Source organism: Capra hircus, chromosome 4 (assembly GCF_001704415.2).
Source record: "Capra hircus breed San Clemente chromosome 4, ASM170441v1, whole genome shotgun sequence".
NCBI lineage: Eukaryota > Metazoa > Chordata > Mammalia > Artiodactyla > Bovidae > Capra > Capra hircus.
The window spans coordinates 75,394,336-75,413,696 of NC_030811.1; the positions used below are offsets into that span (position 1 = coordinate 75,394,336).

The following is a 19,361-nucleotide window of genomic DNA, read 5'->3' on the forward strand; positions in this document are numbered from 1 at the left end:
ACCTATGGCTGATTCATGTTGAGGTTTGACAGAAAACAACAAAATTCTGTAAAGCAATTATCCTTCAATTAAAAAATAAATTAATTAAAAAAAAAACAGAAAAGACCAGTTTATATGAACTTTATATATTTTTCATATCTACCTCACCCCAAGTTCCTAAGCCCTATCTTAAGTAATAAAATGGAATATTCTGAAATATTATAAGATGCTACTAAATATAATGTTCTGGCAAAGATTATTGAGATTAATTATGTCTGCATTATTAAAACTAATAACTGAAGAGTTTTCTCTACTTGAATTAAAATAGTTTGAAAGATACTATGCCCTTTCCCTTTTGAAATATTTAATTTATTGTCACTCATCTTGATGAGGCTTAAAAGATAAATATTAATATTTCATTCATAAATATTTTTACTAATATTTATTGAGGCCTGTTCTTTAGAAGGGATAAAACATTGAACAATAGGATGAGAAGAAATTCATCATTAGTATAGACTAAATAAATAGTCTTTCCTCCTTGAAAAAATCTCATTACCACACTCTGAAATCTCTGAATCCCCACTTGCTCTATTTTATTTTGTGATGCTTATTTCACTCAGCATTGATTTATACTCTGGCCATTTGTGCACATCCACTTTCATCCTTTCTAGCTTAAATGATCCTTGAGGACTAAGGAGTGTACAAGTGTCCTCTTGTTTTTAGGGCATAATTTTACTCACATCTAGTACCACCCCGGAGTGTCAGCATCACAGGGAACGTTAAAGTGATGGTCCGCTTCTGGGAGATGAGGTAGAGGGCATTGTAAGACCTTGTCACCAAGGTCAAAGCCCAAACAACAAAAGGGTAGTAATGCTGAGTCCCCAGATTGTTGGGGGTGGAGAAGGACGTTATTTAACACCTGCTCTCAAAGGTGGATGTAGTCCTACTAGAAAATGAGCCAGACTTGAACACTAGGGCTTGGTTTAAGGCCTCCACCCCAAGGAAGAGAGGGCTGCTCGGCAGGGAACCTGGCAAAGCCTGACACATTTTGCATTTCCCTTCCTTATGTTTTTCCCAACATAGGATCTGATGAAACCTCTATGTTGGACTTGGGAGGGAATTTGTAAAGGGGTGAGCACCCAAAAGTGGCTGGAAATGACATGGTGTTTCATAAATCAGGAGAGAATTGGTCCCTTGTAGGAGTGGCAGGAAAAAGGAAAAAATACAAATGTTTTGGAAGTGAGGGAATGGGGATAGGGCTGAAAGAGAGAAAGGTACAAAGGGGAGGAGGACAGCTGTTCATTTTATATCCTGTGGTCATTGTCCATCTGCCATAAACTGAAAGAAGTCACCTAATGAGATTTGGGAATTTCAGCCAAGGAAGTGACTAAGGAGCAAAATATTAAGTACAATAAACCACATACTGTCACATTTATTCAAAGAGAAAGGCTTGTAGGTCAAATAGTCTGTTTCCTAATAAAGTCAGTCAAAACAAAACCTGTTGCTAATAGCCTCATTTTAAAAATTAAAACAGAAGGGGAAGAAGAGTTGCTTTTAAAACCTGATTCTTTTTCTGCATTTTATAATAAAGTTTTTTATTTTAAAACATATTTTAGCATATGTATAGCATGAATGTAGAATATTTAAGTTTTTACTGTATTTTGACCTCTCTTAATCCTTAATATCAGTTTTTAGTAGTTGCTTAAAATTGAAAATTTATTTTCATATAATGGTTCTTTTTATAACACTGTCCTTGAAATATGGTTTTTTTAGTGGAAAAAATGGTGAATTCCACCAAAAGTTATTTCTTGGTGGGCAAAACCAAGGTATAGATATAAATTGTAGATTTTCATATTCAGATAATGCTTAATTGATCTTTGGGGGCAGCTGAAGATTTTGGACATGTTGATTTCTCTGACTTGACAATTTCTGCTGATAAAATAATGATTTTTGTCAACTTTGGTCATTATATTTTACCAAAATTGAATTCACTTGCTCTTGACAGATCCAAGAGTAATTTGAGGATTTCCTTTCATACAGAATGGAACTATTCTTAATTAAAGTAATATCCTTTCAGTCACAATTCCCATCCCTGTCATTTGGAACTGAGAAGCCCCAGGATGCTTCCAGCCTGGGCTGCCACAAAGCATTATCCGATACAGTAACCATTTTTCCCTTCCCTGCCTAGTACTCACCCCTTTAGCTATGGTCTGTGAGCTTCAACAAAGCATGAGCTGCTGTCTCTGTGCAGGCACAGGCCAGGCGAGCTGAGCCTGTATTTTGTCAGAGCCTGAAGCAGCACTGCCTGGCAGGCAGTGTAGGCAGCATTCGACATAGGGGCAACAGTGCGAGAATGCCTCAGGGGAGCCGGGGAGACTGGTGATCAGCCAAGATCAGCATCCAAGTACTCTGTGGATACCTGCAGTCCATGAAGGTAACAACAAAAACAACTTGCTTCAAAGGGTATCAGGTGAGAAGCTAACTCACTGCTAGAGGACAAACTTGATTACAGTTTTTACGACATTTATATACTAATGCAGCAGACTTATATAGATGTGCCACATTATTATAAGACAGTGTGAACAGGTACGTATAATCTTATAAAGTTTAGGTTTTCTACACGGAGAGGAATAAAAGAAACATGAAGACTAAGAAGTATATAGTTCTGGCTATCCTGGAAATTACAGCATTATCTGCTTAAAACCAAGAGTCACAATTTAGGTCCTATTCATCAGGTAGTACTTCCAAGACTGGCCATAGTGCAAAGATTTTGGTCTACTTAAAGCAGATTGTTTTGATGTCATGGGCTGGGAGAGATAATGCCCTTAGGATTTTTCTGGGCGACTCAGTAATTAAGGAAATAAAAACCTAAGTATAATGTAATTATTGTTCCACATCATTGTTGTTCCTGGAAAATAAATATTCACAGCTGCCTCTAATGAAATATTTGAGCAGAAGTTTGTGAAAATATCGAAATATTGTTCATCTGTATAATAATGGCCCATTGGCTTGCTTGCAGCAGAATTACTCTGAAGAATTGCCAGGTAGCAAATAAACTTTTACTGTATTTCTTGGTTCTTTTGGATACAGTGAGTGTTTACTCCCTAGTAAATAGTACTATCCTTAAAAATCGCTCTTATGGGAAGACTTCCCTGATTGTCCAGTGGTTAAGACCCCATGCTTCCAATGCACAGGGCACTGGTTCAATCTCTGCCTCAGGGAGATCCTTGGTTGGGGAACTAAGATCCCACATGCCATGCAGCCAAAAAAAAAAAACAAAACAAGTTTCTCTTGGCAAAGAAAAAAAAGTGCTAATTGCCAGTACTGCTTATTATAACAATATCTTCAACTTGCTTGTCACATTTTTCACATTATAGAATGAGGCAAGTCCCTTTCTTGAATGCCTTAGCCTACAGTAACGTAATATGCCCTGGAAGTGACAGTGTCTGACTTTTAAAAGCTTTTCTAAAAGTTCCCCATTCATTTCTTTTTCTCTTTCCATTCACTACAAGCTCTAGTTAATACCCCTCTCCTCCATTTATCTACCTTGAAAAGATGAAAGGATGTGTTGATTCTGCTAAGATTGGCTCCAGTCCTAGCAGGGAGTTTAAGTAGTCTGATTACATCCATTTCATCACTTTATGATCTTTCTGTATCAAATGCTGTTGTTTACACGCAGCTCTAGGACTCTGCTTGTCTCTGAGGTCTGAATTTTGAGTAATAGCAGCAGCAGCACTTGGGCTGCAAGAATTCTCAGCGGGGTTTTGTCCAGACACTCCTCAAGCCTCAATATTTATGGGCCCGGCTCCACTATCTAGAGGCATGATTTCTGGCAGTGCTTCTCCCCAATCCATAAATTCTGCAAGATCACTTCTCTCCTTCTGTGGCCCTTTGCCACATTTAAAAAGGCAGCTTGTTTTTCAGGCAGCGCTTTGAGGAAAAGAGTCTGCTCCCGGCAACCACTACCAAACCCCCAAGAGGGAGTAGCTCCTTCTATTGTTTCTGTTCTGATTTACTTTGAAAAGTCCTGGGCTTTGTGGAGCAAGGCATAACCAAATAAAAATAAAGCTACCCAGGTCTTGGGAGAATAAAACCAATTGATTTATCCTTCTACTATAAAAGTAAAAAGATATAGAGAGGACTACAGGAGATATTGGCTCACAATCCCTAATCTGTAATTCCATAGAATAAAAACACTCAGAAAAACCACAGAACTTTTTTTTTTTTTCATTTATGTGATGGCAAAGCCTCACATGATCTGAATTCATTTGGCAGCAAGACTTGAAGTAATTTAAGGCTATTTATAATCTTTACTTATACTACTTTATATGAATCTTTGTATATTTAAGTGCAGAAATATTAATATGTTTAATTATAGGATAATACCTCAGACTTGCTGGTGATCTTACATACTATGTGGTGTATTTACCATGTTACCTTTCTGAAATCTGTAAGTTAAATCAGTCAGTAATTTGGATCCTAAAGTTTATCTTACCTTAAGTAATTGTGAATCTATATAACTTATTTTGAGAAAGTGAGTAATAACTCTTGAATATTAACTCTTATTCTTAATAGAGTAAATGACGAATATTTCTATTTTTTAAGTGGCTTTGATTTTATACTAAATCAAGCTATTCTTTAAGTTTTTTTACTTTTATGGCAACCACCCAAAAGAAATAGGAAGAAAGGAAAATGTTTATGTGTGAATTTTGGGAAACTTCCTGGCTCTGGAAGGTATTTGCAGTCTCCTTTGTGCATATATATTATGGTTAATGGGCTACTGAACAATGAACAGGTTTTCAATGTGCTTAATATGGGCTTCACTGATTAGCACATAATTGCTACTTGCTTATGTGTTTGTGTATTCTTGGCATTGTAAACTCTAACAGCCATTTAAGATCCTCTCGGCCAGCACTGCACAGGCACTCTAGTTAGTAAATCCTAGAAGTTGCAGGTTCTCACCAGGTTTTGTTGAGCTCCTGAGGCTCATTCAGGTTCATTTGCAACACTGTCCAAAACTGAATGGCTTATTTGTTATGTAAGCAAACAATTGAAATGAAGTGAAGTCCTCAGTCACTCACTCTTTGCGACCCCTTGGAATGTAGCCTACCAGGCTCCTCATCCATGGGATTTTCCAGGCAAGAATACTGGAGTGGGTTGCCATTTTCTTCTCTAGGAGATATTCCTGACCCAGGGGTTGAACCGGGGTCTCTTGCATTGTAGGCAGACGCTTTACCATCGGAGCTACCAGGGAAGTATATAAGCATACAATTAGGTCATTTCATCCATCCTCATCCAGTTGTAATATGATCATTTCCTTTTAAGAATATTTTAATTGAGCCAGATCTGCTTGAAAAAAAAAGAGAAATAGTTTCAAAAGTCATATATTCTTACTTTATTATTGTCTTGCATTACAATACATTTGTCGTGTAAATGTGCCATGTTAAACGAAATGGAAAGTGAACATGTAATCTGGAGCTTGGTACCCTGTGTGAGTTAAGACATTTGTGAAATTCAGGAACATACTGCAGGGCATGCTCTGTACAGGAGTGGAATCAGGTTTTGTGGGTCCACATTTGAAGCTTACACAGTTGGTTGAAGGCTAGAGTGTCATTAAGGAAAAGAATACAAAATTTAACATTCAAATCAGGCAAAAATGTGAATGTTTATTTAAAATGAGAAAAGAAATCACAACACATTACAAATCTTTAGAAACTGGCAATACCACAAACATAAGAAAATCCAGCATTTTTGTTAACTACCTGAAATACTTTTTTCCTTTTTACTTTTGGGTGCATATTCTAAAATTACCTCTGCATATGACAAGTTTTGCTGTTGCTGTAAATGGGGAAGGGAAAAGAGCACTGGATTGGGAGTTAGGCCATATAGTCACTTCTCTGCCAACTGAATTTGCCACATAAACTTGGTTGGTGGAGCCTTAGTGAGCCCCTGACAACTTGTTTATAAAGCAAGAATGTTCATCTTCATGATCTCTTTAATGTCTTCCCACTGTGACCCTTAATCCTAGAACTGGGTGAAAAGAATGAACTATGAGTTAACCAGGAATACATTTTATCTAAAAATATGGTTATGATGTTGCCTGTTTTAGTTCAGGGGGCCCCTACAAGAAATATCAAAGTAGTTGCTATACCTTTATTCAACCAATCATAGCTAGTTTATACTTGTAGCTTGTTTTGCTAGCAGGGGAAGATATTAGGTAGAGGAACAGAAAAGCAACATCGGCCAAACCATGTAATGTTGTTACCCAAGCAATTCTCAGCATGAGTGATCGAATGTGCTGCCCCTTCTGGCTCTTCCCAGAAGAGTGACACACTCTGCTGGTGGACACAGGATATAAATCACCTCCATATCCTTATCCTGCTGAAAAGAAGTGCTGCAAAAGAGCCAGTAGTAACAATAGCAATAATAATGATATCGTTGCATTTCCAAAAAAATTCTCTTCTTAGAGTTTAACTGACAACTGCTTCCTCAATTTCATTCATTCAACAACTGTTCTCTGAGCTCCTCTTCTATGTGAAGCAGCTCTTAAGGCACTGGGGAGACAGGATTCGTAAAAGAAAATCTTTGCCCTGGTCAGGCTGACATGCTGATGAATATCAAACAAATAAATGTCAGGGAGTACTGAATGCATGAAGAAAATTAATCAGGGTCAGCACATGAGGGGTCACATTTTGTTGGAGGATGTAACCATTGATCAGAGGCTTAAATTGTGTAGAAGTGATAACCTGGCAGAAAGAATAGCCAACAAGAACAGCCATGTGGACTGCCAACGGGTAGCCACACGCCTTATGTAAACGTCAGTTCTGAATGATATTTTACTGCTTAAGTGGGGAAGGCTACTCAAAGGTTATACATATCCTGGCTTTTCCTGAATGATAACCAAAGTCAACAGAAGTGGGACTGAATCATGAGAAAATAACTAGGCTTTTAAGTTCGCATGTACCTCAGACAGAAGTATTTTTAATAATTGGTTGACTCATTGGTTGGTTGATTGCTAGATTGATCATCTTGACCTGACTCCCTATAACAAAAGTGAAAAGTTGCTTATCTATTGTTTTGTAAATTATAGTAGGGATGGTACTATTTAAATAGAGCCCTGGAGTAAAAATTGATACCAATTTTAGTTGCAATTTTATAATGAGTAAAGTGGTTCAAAGGTCAAACAGATTACTAAAAATGTTTCTTACAACCATAGTGATGAATCTCTCTAACAGTAACAGTAAAGGAAACAACTTTATAGAAATAAGTTTTGCCACTCTTCTTTCTTTATTTTTAAATAACAAGTACTAGGCACTGTTTTACATTTGTAAGTATTTATTGTTTCCTTATAGTAAAATAATTATTTCAGAAACAGATTTATAAACTATTATGGAATTCGTTATTTAGGATACAAATGTGGATTACACTATTATTTTAAATTTAATCCTGATTGTAACATTGTATCAGATTAATGCTTTTCACATAATTAAAGTTTTTTGAGTTGGGAAATGTTAGAATATTACTTCTTTGGAATACAAATATTTTCTTTTAAATCTCTTTTAAATAACTTTCTATGGATTTTTAAAGCAAATGACCAAAGAAATTATCAGTGCAATACCTTTTGTGTTTGTTCTGAGCACTCAGATAGTACGTTACCACACTGATCTGTGTGAGAGACGGTTTAAGGAGGTAATGGTGAAGGTAAAATAAAGGCATAGATTCAGTAAATCTGCAGGAGGGTATGCAGCTTTGGGTGACTGACTATGGAGGCAGGGGAAGGAGAAGAATGGGCAGGGAACCTACAGAGAAAGTGATTTCCAAGTGGACCTGATATGGAGACTAGAGGTGGTTCAGTCCTTTAGGTTTTACCAAAAACAGAGACATATGGCTCAAAGCAGGAGCCAGAGTAGAAGCAGAAGCACAGAAGCGTGTCCCCACATGTTCTGACCATGTGAAAATCAAGCAGTATTTGTTTGTTTTCTCAAGTGTGCTTTGTGCACCGGAAGGAGTATAGTGAAGTGGTTGAAGGCATGGATTCTGGTCTGCCCAATTCTGAATCCCATTTGGGCCTTGAGAAATTGCTTAGCTTCTCTTTGCCTCAGTTTCCTTACCTGTAAAATGAGCATGCAGAGTAGTACCTAACTGCTCAAAGCAACTATAATAGTTCTCTTGAATTATTGGAATTTTTTCTTTCCTCTGTGGATGCTGCTAAAACTTTAACTGGTCAGATTTTCTGTTTTATCTGGATGTTAGGTACTGCAAACTCAGATTTCCACTCTATCAATTCTAAAGACCTATGAAGGATGTCTCCTTATACTGTTATGTCTTGCTATCTTATTCCCAGAGCACCTTCTTTTTCTTATCAAGTAGTTGCCTTTCTTCCCCTCTAATACATTTACCAGTGATGCTAACAAACAGGAAGATAACTCTTTTGGTTCTCAGTTTTCATTTCCACATTGCACTTACATTATCTGGAAGACAATGTATCAGAGGGAATCTCACTCCAAAAAATGAAGTTTAAAAATTATATAGAATTATCAGTAATACTAACAAGCATTGAATTTATTAATATATAGAATTCCCTCATCTGTTTAAGACTGTGTGACCCCTGGAGGACAAAATGGCAACCCATTACAGTATTCTTGCCTGGAAAATCACATAGACAGAAGGACCTGGCAGGCTACAGTCTGTGAGGGTCACAGTCAGACACGACTGAGGGACTGAGATGCGCATAAGGCTATATAATGTTAAGATTATACGATGATAAGATACACCTATCATCAATTATAGCATTACAATTTAGAGTAATATTTTTCTATAAAGTTACAGTTTTATTAGGTTTCTTCCTAGACGTAAAAGTGGGTTTTCTCCCTTAGAACAATGTGTTAATCTAGTTAAACATCCAAACAGAAACAAATCAACTTGAAAGGACAAAATAATGTCTTACAATTAAGAAGATATTACATTTGAGAAACTTTTTTCTTAATGTACTAGAAAATGATTCCTGATGGAGAGGTCAGAACATGTGCCTTGGGGGTGATATTCGGTGTGGCTTATGAGTACTTTGTATGACTTTGCAAACTGTTTATTTTTAATTATACTGGGCCATTACAATACGACTTTACTAATAAGTAAAATAATTCATCTGGCTATCATTATTCTTCATATTACTTTAGCTGATAAAAATGTATCATAATTACTCATGTAATCTGTCTCTGATATTTTTATTCTAAAGGCAAACTGGATTGTGTAACCATCTAAGTCATTTTAGGGCAATTTCTAGTTAATGTTGGAGAATTATTGCCCCATTGACTATATGACAGTACCAAAATGAATCTTGGGTAAGGATACATGTAGTACAAATATTCTAAAGCACAGCTCTCAAATTTTTTTTCACTTTTGACCCAATTGAGAAAAGTTGAAAATCTTTAAGTCCCATCCATCCATGGTTATAGTTCCCCCTTTCTAGTATAAATATATCTCAGTAAAAACAAAAACTAGATAATCTCAAATAAGCAAATTACAGCAAACTCATTCACGGTCCAGCCAGAGCTGATTTCTGTTGTGTACCATGACTGTTCTGGGTACTCGGGACACAAGTAGTAAACAAGACAGACACTGCTTTGATGGAGCTTGCATTCTAACAGGAGATGGACAATGAGCAAATAATCAAGTAAATAGATGAGATAAATTTATACGCTCATAAAATGGAGTGATGAGATGCAGGATGATTGGACAGGGTGAACTTCTTTAGATTGAATGATCAAGGAAGATTTCTTTAAGGAGGTGATATTTGTACAGATCCATGAGAAAGAAGAGGAACAAACCAAGGGAGAGTCTGTGGGATAGGACATGAATGGAATGAGGAAAGAAGAGAGTGTGAGGATATTGACATCATCAGTGTAATTGCAGGCAGAGAGTAGGCACATAGAAGGCCTGAGATGGAGTGCCTAGGGAGGAGAAAGTCCAAAGTGGCTGAAACAAAGTATGTGAAAAGAAGAGTGGTACAAGGGATGTTCTAAGATCATGAAGGATTTAATGTATCATTGCAATGAGCTCATCCTTTTGTTCCTAGTGGACTGAGAAACCTTGAGAGAGTTTTAAGCCAGGTTGGCCTAATCACTAAAACATTTTAAAAGACTCTTTTGTTTTTGAAAGGCCTATAACTGCCATGTGGAGGATGAATTAATTATAGGAGGATAAAAAGGGGAGCAAGAAGACCAGCAAGACATGACCCTGACTTGACTAAGGTGGTAGCACTAGTGGAGAATAGAAGCTGAGTGGTATTTTGGAGTCAGAACTCCCAGGCTAATGGGTTGGAAGTGGGAAGTGAAGGAGAAAGGGAGGAATCAAAGATGACATCTAGTGTTTCGTTAGTTTCTTTGAACATCTGGAGTGGTGTCATTTGAAATGCAAAGTATACTGAATATTTGTAAGGTGAAAAACGAGTTCTTCTGATTTTGACTTAATAAACCTGAGATGTCCTTTTGGGATGGTAAGTAGCAGTTGGATCTATAAATGTGGATCTCATGGGAAATATCAGTTCAGTTCAGTCACTCAGTCATGTCTGACTCTTTGCAACCGCATGGACTGTAGCACGCCAGGCTTCCCTATCCGTCACCAACTCCCAGAGCTTGCTCAGACTCATTTCCATCAAGTTGGTGATGCCATCCAACCATCTTATCCTCTGTCATCTCCTTCTCCTCCTGCCTTCAATCTTTCTCAGCATCAGGGTCTTTTCCAATGAGTCAGTTCTTTGCATCAGGTGGCCACAGTATTGGAGTTTCAGTTTCAGCATCATTCCTCCCAATAAATATTCAGGACTGATTTCCTTTAGGATTAACTGGTTTGATCTCCTAACAGTCCAAGGGACTCTCAGGAGTCTTCTCTAACACCACAGTTCAAAAGCACCAATTCTTCAGTGCTCAGCTTTCTTTATGGTCCAACTTTCACATCCATACATGACTACTGAAAAACCATGGCTTTGACTAGATGGACCTTTGTTGGCAAAGTAATGTCTCTGCTTTTTAATTTGCTGTCTAGGTTGGTTATAACTTTTCTTTCAAGGAGCAAGTGTCTTTTAATTCCATGGCTGCAGTCACTGCAGTGATTTTGGAGCCCAAGAAAATAAAGTGTGTCACTGTTTTCATTGTTTCCCCATCTATTTGCCATGAAGTGATGGGACTGGATGCCATGATCTTAGTTTTCTGAATGTTGAGTTTTAAGCCAGCTTTTTCACTCTCCTCTTTCACTTTCATCAAGAGGCTCTTAAGTTCTTTGTTGTTTTCTGCCATAAGGATGGTGGTATCTGCATACCTGAGGTTACTGACATTTCTCTCAGCAGTGTTGATTCCAGCTTGTGCTTCATCCAGCTCAGCATTTCTCATGATGTAGTCTGAGTATAAAGTTAAATAAGCAGAGTGACGATCCTTGACATACTCCTTTCCCAATTTGGAAACCAGTCCATTGTTCTGTGTCCGGTTCTAACTGTTGCTTCTTGACCTGCATACAGATGTTTGTTGTAGGTATTATTTAAAGACTCGAAGTAAAAAGAAGCAATGTAGAGAGAAGAGAAAGCCACCAAAACAATTTGAGATCAAGAACAAAAAGGGCAACAATGGAGAATGAGAAGTAACAGCCAGTGAAGCAAGAGAAAGATCAAGAAGGTAGTGGAAGATAGAAGAAGTTATCCAATTAAGGGGAAAGGATGGGCTGTGACAAATCCTGATGAGAAGTCTAGTACCCTGAACATGGGGAAATGATCTGTTGATTTGGCAACATGGAGTCCCCAGCCACGTAATCAAGAGTAGTTTCAGGGTGGTGCTTGAGTGTAGAAGTCTGAATGGAGGAAGGGACAGAAGATAGGCTATGATGTAGTGGAGACAATCACTGGAAAGCCCTTTTGAGAAGTTTTCCTATAAGTGGGACAAAAATAGGATTGGAAAGAACAGAAGATACAAATGTGACATCAATAAAAGAAATTAAGATGGGAGATACTTTGTATGTTTCTATGTTTGTATGACAATAGGAATGATCCAGGAAACTTATTGGAAGAAATTGATGATACAAGAGAAAGAGAGGGGAATTCTTAAAGAGCCATTGGAGATGGAATCTAGACCACATGAAAAGGTTCACCATTCTTTAGAACAGAGCACTTCATCCATTATAACAAGAGGAAGGCAGAGTACACTGGTAGAGTGATTGAAAAGATGAGGGTATTACTCTGTGGTATCTATTTTTCTTAACTATATATATAGTACTTCCCTATATAGTGGCTCAGATGGTAAAGCGTCTGCCTGCAATGTGGGAGACCTGGGTTTGATCCCTGGGTTGGGAAGATCCCCTGGAGAGGGAAATGGAATCTAATAAGAATGAACACAGATATATGATTTTATGTTAAAATTCCCAAAAAATTGTTAAAACAGTATTTTTATACATAATTTGATAATACAGAGCAAATTATTAAAATGGCACAAATTCTAGCCACAAATTCAATAGCACAAATTCAGGACATCATCAATGAAAGGTGGTTTTGTTGCAAGATAGTTTCAAGGCATTATGTAGGTATTTGCTTTAGCAAAGGTGTAGAGATGGCTTGTTATATTGCAGTACATATATGTCTTAAGTATAGGACAAACTTTAAGCCAATATTAGTTCAGAAATGTTGCTGAAAAAATTATCTATCATTATGGACGATGGGATTGACTAAATAACCCATAGTAATGCAAATGACAGTTATAGTAAGTAAATGTAGATTTACTTTATAATTTATTAATTTATCTGTCAATTTTAAATCAAGAATTGCCAACCAAGACCAACTGGAAATAACACTCATGAGGTACCTTTAACATAAATATCCTGTCCTCCCCAATCCTGGTGTGTGTACCTCTACATGGAAACCAGAATTCCTTGACTGTTGGATTAGGGTTCCCAGTGAGTTCTAGAAGTTCATCAATTTTATTTATGAATACCATACTTTAGGAACCCTTCATCACTTTGTAGGCTGCTTATATCCTTGATATAAGTAAAACTGATAATATATGAAATTTCCTCATTTGCCAGTAAGAACCAAAGAAAGAGTTTGCATTTTCAGACCCATTTAAGTCCATTGATGGTTCTCAGACCATACTTTTATAACCATAGTTCTAAGTTATCTTCCTATCTTCAGCAATTCTTCAAATCTTTGCAAAATTGCTACTTTAGAATGAAGGATAGCAAGTACATCAGAAGTGATCCAAAGGAGAGAAAATGAACCTGTACATGAGAGGATATTTTTCATTCTCCATTTGAGTTGTTTTTCCTTTCTGGTTTTAAATATCAGCTTTGGCAGTTAAAGATCTTTGATTTAAGAGGGGAAAGAAAGAAGTACCTGTTGCAGGTGGCACCTGCTTATTATTGTCTCCTCACTGCATTAGAGGTGTTTTGAGGTATGTGATACCTCTGCACCACTGCATCTGGGAGCAGGGAGTTGGGGATGGCTTTAGGCACCTGGGCACATGGATGTTAATTAACTCTTTCCTCTCCTCATTGCAGACAGAGTCAAGCAACCATTTTCAATCTGGGCAAGGACAAATCTTACTCTACTGACCCAAGTCTATGTGCAGTGGGGCTGCAGTTCAGAAGGGCTTATCTGAAGAAGAAATTCACCCAGTCTACGTGGAACAGCTATATTCATAGTGGGAGTGGAGAACCATTTATTCATTGGCTTGGCACCATTTGGGATGGTAGTTTGATAGGAGTGGCCCCAAAGGGAAGCATGTACACAAAGCCAGCTGATTCTCTTGGGTGGTGCTTCTTCCAGGAGGGGAAGTTCCCATGGCATGGGCAGTGCCTCTCTTCTGGCTGTCCATTCGTACCTAATACCTGAGTCCTGGTCTTCTAGCTATCCACTCCTCTGTTGGAATCCCTGTGGCTTTTGAGCTGTCTTTTCATGTAGTAACCCTTTAAAGATAACCCTGGGCTAGTTCTGTTTTCCAAGGTACACCTTTAGTCTGTAGGATCCGTGCACCTTTATGTCACCAGGGCTGGAAGTACTGCTTTATCCTGAAGGGACTGAGAAATTGTTGATGGATTATAAGAAGGGAGTAACAAGATTCAGTTCACTTGTGGGAAGAGCACTGGCAGTAGTGTGGCTGGGTGAGGACATGTGAGTCTGGAGACCAGCTGATCAGTATTGCAAAGTTCTGGCAAGAGCTACTGAGAATCCATCGACAATAATGAGGAGGAGATGGGTTCAGAAGATATTAACATTTTAAATACAAAATAATATAATGACTAAGTAAGTAAAAGTGAGTTACCTGCCAAGTACCTTTTCTTTTAATGAGTGCATCATAAACTTATCATACTATTCTTGCAGCAAGAATGCCGGAGTAGTTTGCATAGTGAAAGACAGGGAAGCCTGGTGTGCTATAGTCCATGGGGTTGCAGAGTCGGACATGACTTGGCAGCTGGACAATGACAATAAGCTTATTCTCACAACAGTAAACACTTTTTCTCCCAACAGTGAGATGATAACATAAGAAAATAGGAGAGGGGTCATATTGGTTATCAGAGTCATAATTGAACACATTTTTTATTTTAATGTTTATCAGCTTTCCTATTCTTTTTCAATTTGTAAACAATATCCACTGTGAGGAACATTTTTGGTTTTCATTTGTTCTCGCCTTTCCATTTTGGGGATTCACCTCAGGCACTTGCTTTTTTAGTACTTAACCATGTACAAAACAGAAAGGAACACATAAATACCATTTACATTCTTTAGGCTAGTGTAAACTGCCTTTTGAAAAACAAATTGTCTGCCAGACCTCATACGTGTTTGTGTTGAAGTTTGTCTCATATAATCCTGGCCATTTCCATTTCCAGCCCCACAGTTTGATATTTATTTTAAGCAGCTGCTTAAGAAAGGTAGAACTTAAATGATCAAACAGCATAAAGTAGGTTTCTGTTTGAGCTCAAGGTTACTGTGTAGCTTTCTTTTCAGTAGCCTTTTTTCATCGACATTCTAGCTGTGAGAATAAATCTAGGAAAACTGCTGTTTGGCCTTTTTAGCTCACTGCCAGCCTTGGCGATGGCAAACTAACTGGTGTTGTACTAAACACCACTGAAATAAAATAAATGAGTCTGATTAAAGCTTGGAACTCTTGAGTACTACAAATATAAAAACCATCAACAGATGCTGTTTGCTAAAACCACGGTTCCTCTAACAGATGGGGGAAAGTTAAACATAAAATATGCTATTTCTTTTTCGTTTGGTTCATTTGTTTTTAATATAGTATAAAAACCCTGCTACTGAGTTCCAGTAAACTTCTGGCTTATGTTTCATGGCTGTTTTGGGGAGTGTGTTTTATTATAAGAATTCATTAAACATGTTAAAACAAATTCTTATCAGAGTTTAAAACTGTCTTTGGTTTTCATATATCCAATACTGAAAATAATCGTGAAAAAAAATGACCAGATATCCACAATGGAAAATAATGTTTCTCTTTCAAATCTTTGATGTTGGGCTGTAGTAGAATAATATCAATCACATCTCTAATAGTTCTCATTCATTTAGTACTTGAATTTACAGTATTTTAATTTTTCATATAGAGTTGGATGCAACTGAGCAACTAAGCAGCAGCAGCATGCTACATCATAAGTTAAATAACAGACACACAGAAGAATGCTATTTTTACTCTTCATGCAATTGAATGACTGACATGCCACTTAATACAAGCATTATTAATATTAACTTGCAAGAATCATAATGGCATTATTAATCATTCTATAATATTCAGATATTTCTTGGCCTAGAACAGAGTGTTTATATTTAATTTAGAAGTTCATGTATCTCTAAAGAGACCTGCACTTTACTTTTTTCTTAACTCAAAATTATTTATCTAATATTTATCAGGATAGATCACAAGAAGTTTTAGCATAGTTAGAAGAATTGGGAAATGATCAAATAACTAAGTGGTTAGAAAATTATCTAGAGTATGTATCAGGAAGGATAATATGTAATCACACTGTTCTTTTTTAACTTTGAAATTTATTGTTATTGCTGCTTACAGGTTCAGGTTCATGTCGCTATAGTTATTCAGACCCTTGTATCATCGTGTCATATGCCAAGAATAATACTGCGGACTGGATTCAGCTTGAGAAAATTAGGTTTGTTATCATTTAAAGTATCGTCATAAATTTTGATGTAGGTGGTTTTCCGCTTCCCTGTTTACCTTCATTCTATCACTGGCTTTATTCTTCATGGTTAAAAGTACTCTGGTTGTTAATTATGTTGAATTACCTGAATGCACATATTTACCTGCATATTACCTGCTCTGTTTGAAGGACATGCTGTTAAAAGTGTCATTTTCCATTCACTACTTCCCACTGTCAGTGGTGGCTATAAACTATTTTTGGTAGAAGTACATTTGAGATAGTAACCTTTCTGATGGGATTCTCCACAAAATAACATCACCATCTGTCTCTCTAGGTAGCCTGGCTGTGACCTGGTTTATAGGCCTAGAAATGTATCAGATTACTGCTTAAATTCTTTCCAGTCTGTGATGACAATTAGTTAACAGCCTTTTGGATCTAATCCCTGGTTCTGTAATTTTCCTTCTAACTTCCCAAGGGCCAGTTCTAAAATTCTGTTATAATTGTGATGTGAGTTGTAATCATTTATTACATTTTCTTTAATAAAAAAAAAATCCCTTCATAAGAAAATGAGGTTGGATGCTTAAAAGAGGGAGAAGCTCATTCAGGTTGAAAATATTTGATTAAATTTAGCAAAACTCAGACTATGTTAACCATTTTTGTGCAGTTTAAATCATAAAATAAACTTCAGAATGGGTGCTAATGTCAGGTATGGTGAGGTAGTTAAAGGAAAAAAAAATACCTTGAAATTTTATTAAGTGGTTTTTCCGCTCAGTTCAGTTCTTAAATTAGTATGACTCAACTAGAACATTTTCCATAAGTTCTGTGACAGTTTTCTTATTTTTCATGCTATTTTCCTTACCGTATTTCCACATTGAAAAAAATATTATTTATTTGGGCAAGCAGAATAAATACTAGGTTCTTAATCTTTAACATTAAAAATTTCTAGTATTTGAAATAAAGATAAAAATCTCATAAGTTCAAGTTCTATTTCAACCAAAACTTGAGAAAATTAATTCTAACTCATGGATTTTCATAGATTTGTCTCCCTCTGTGACAGAATAAAATATTATTTATAGATATCTGGTACAAGCCAAGCTCTGACATGCTGTGCCAATTGCCAATTTTATAACAGAGCATTTACTATTCCTTCTAATTTTTGGTAGTTATAATGAAAATGCATTCATATTAAGTACTGATTTATATAAACGGCTTTAAGCAAAGCAGCATAAGTATTGGAAGTTTTACTCATATGCCTCCATTTTTCTCTAATATATTTCATAGTTTAGATAAATTGTAGTATATATTTCTTGCTGAATAACAGCTGTATGCTTCTGATATGATAAATAGTGAGTATATACGTTTAATTATAAGATATAGAGATCACATTCAGCTGATTCTATTTTTCACTACATAAGACTTTCAATTTTAGGCCAAGCACCAAACTATCATTCTCATCAATGCAAATTTACCATTAGTGATCAGAGTGAACATATTTTCAATCACTTCCTAAAACTAGAATATACTATCTTCATTGATTTAAATTATTTTTGAAGTTAAAAACATAGTCATCATTAAATATTTTAAAGGAAAGGGGAATTGATTACCCCCAAAGGTAAGGCACACCATTCATAATCTACACTGACAATCCTACAGATTTATATGTGCTTCATTGGTGAGTGAAAAATATGGCTTTTCTCTAGTCCTTTCAAAACTGATTTATAGTAAGCCCCAGGTACTACTAGTTTGCATTTTAGTACCACTTTTAATCTTGGCTAAGGCCATCATTTTTACTACAGCAGGTTTCTACTTTGGTAAAATAAAATGTTTAACATAAATATTAAATAGCAAAGGACCTAGATTTCAGCAGGTATGATATAAAAATCCTATTAAATTATATCATGTTTTTAAAGACTGGTATGCATGGAAATCCAAAGAATTCTAAATGAAAGCATTTAATTCTCATGGCAAATCTCACATTTTCAAAACAAAAAAATATTTGTTTTCTAGAAATAAAGTAACTCATGTAAATGTTGATTTTGAAGCATACAATATACCGTGATAACTAATAGATATAAAATTTCAAAGTAAGAATTAAAATTAAGATAATTTTACAGTTTCTCTCCTTTTTTTCTTCTTAGTATCATATAAAGTATATAGTTTTAGATTGAGTATCTACCATTTACAAAATACTGTGCTGGATACTCTTTGATTTTTTACAAGAGCCAAGGCAGTTGTGTACCATTTCTCTTCAATTATCCTTTTACTGACTTACCTGAGTATACTTACTACCCGCCTTGTTTTAAAAGTGGTGCTCTTTAAGACATTTGATATTTAAACTCCCATCACTCAATATGGACATCTTAATAACCACATATATTAAAAGGTTTAGGGGTATAAGATTATGAGTATTTCACCCATAATGTGTAATGTTTTTAAGATAAGAAAACCACAATCTTAATTAAGAAACAAAATGGATCTATAAGAAAGATAAAGTGGACACTGTTGAACTTTATTGTGGCACCAATTCTCATCTCTCCAGAGCACCTTCCAATGTCAGTACCATCATCCACATCCTCTACCTTCCTGAAGATGCCAAAGGGGAGAATGTCCAGTTTCAGTGGAAGCAGGAAAATCTACGAGTAGGTGAAGTGTATGAAGCCTGCTGGGCCTTAGATAACATCCTCATCATCAACTCAGCTCACAGACAAGTTGTTTTAGAAGACAATCTGGATCCAGTAGACACGGGCAACTGGCTTTTCTTCCCAGGAGCTACAGTGAAGGTTTGATCTCTCTTTCGCTCCTTCTCTTCTCCCTAAAACCTAAAGCTCAATAAACCAAATTGTACTAAACCACTATTTTACTTAAGTATTTTATTAAGTGTAAGTTGCTCAGTTGGGCTTCCTTTGTGGCTCAGCTGGTAAAGAATCCACGTGCAGTGTGGAAGATCTGGGTTCGATCTCTGGGTTGGGAAGATCCCCTGGAAAAGGGAAAGGCTACCCACTCCAGTATTCTGGTCTGGAGAATTCCATGGACTGTATAGTCCATGAGGTCATGAAGTATTTTACTAAAACCATGATTAAAAGAATAGGTAATATCACTTTACCCTCCCCTGTAAGAATGGGAAATCATTCATTTGTTCATCCTTTGAACAAGTATTTTTGAGAACCCATGGTGCCATGTACTGGGCTGAACCTGGAGAATACAACCACAAAAGGCAGATATGTCTTTTCCTTTTATTGTCTGTCAGT

The 19,361-nt window shown here is 36.5% G+C and overlaps 1 protein-coding gene across 3 annotated transcripts in view; it reads left to right on the top strand.

The window, feature by feature from the left end:
* The window catches only part of RELN (reelin), a 544,299-nt gene that overhangs the window by 292,756 nt on the left and 232,182 nt on the right, over nucleotides 1–19,361 (top strand). For all 3 annotated transcript variants that reach the window (XM_005679214.3, XM_013963255.2, XM_018047261.1), the window contains exons 9-10: nucleotides 16,029–16,125; nucleotides 18,653–18,893. In XM_005679214.3, the coding sequence (XP_005679271.3) occupies nucleotides 16,029–16,125; nucleotides 18,653–18,893 (338 nt within the window). The remainder of the gene's footprint in view (nucleotides 1–16,028; nucleotides 16,126–18,652; nucleotides 18,894–19,361) is intronic.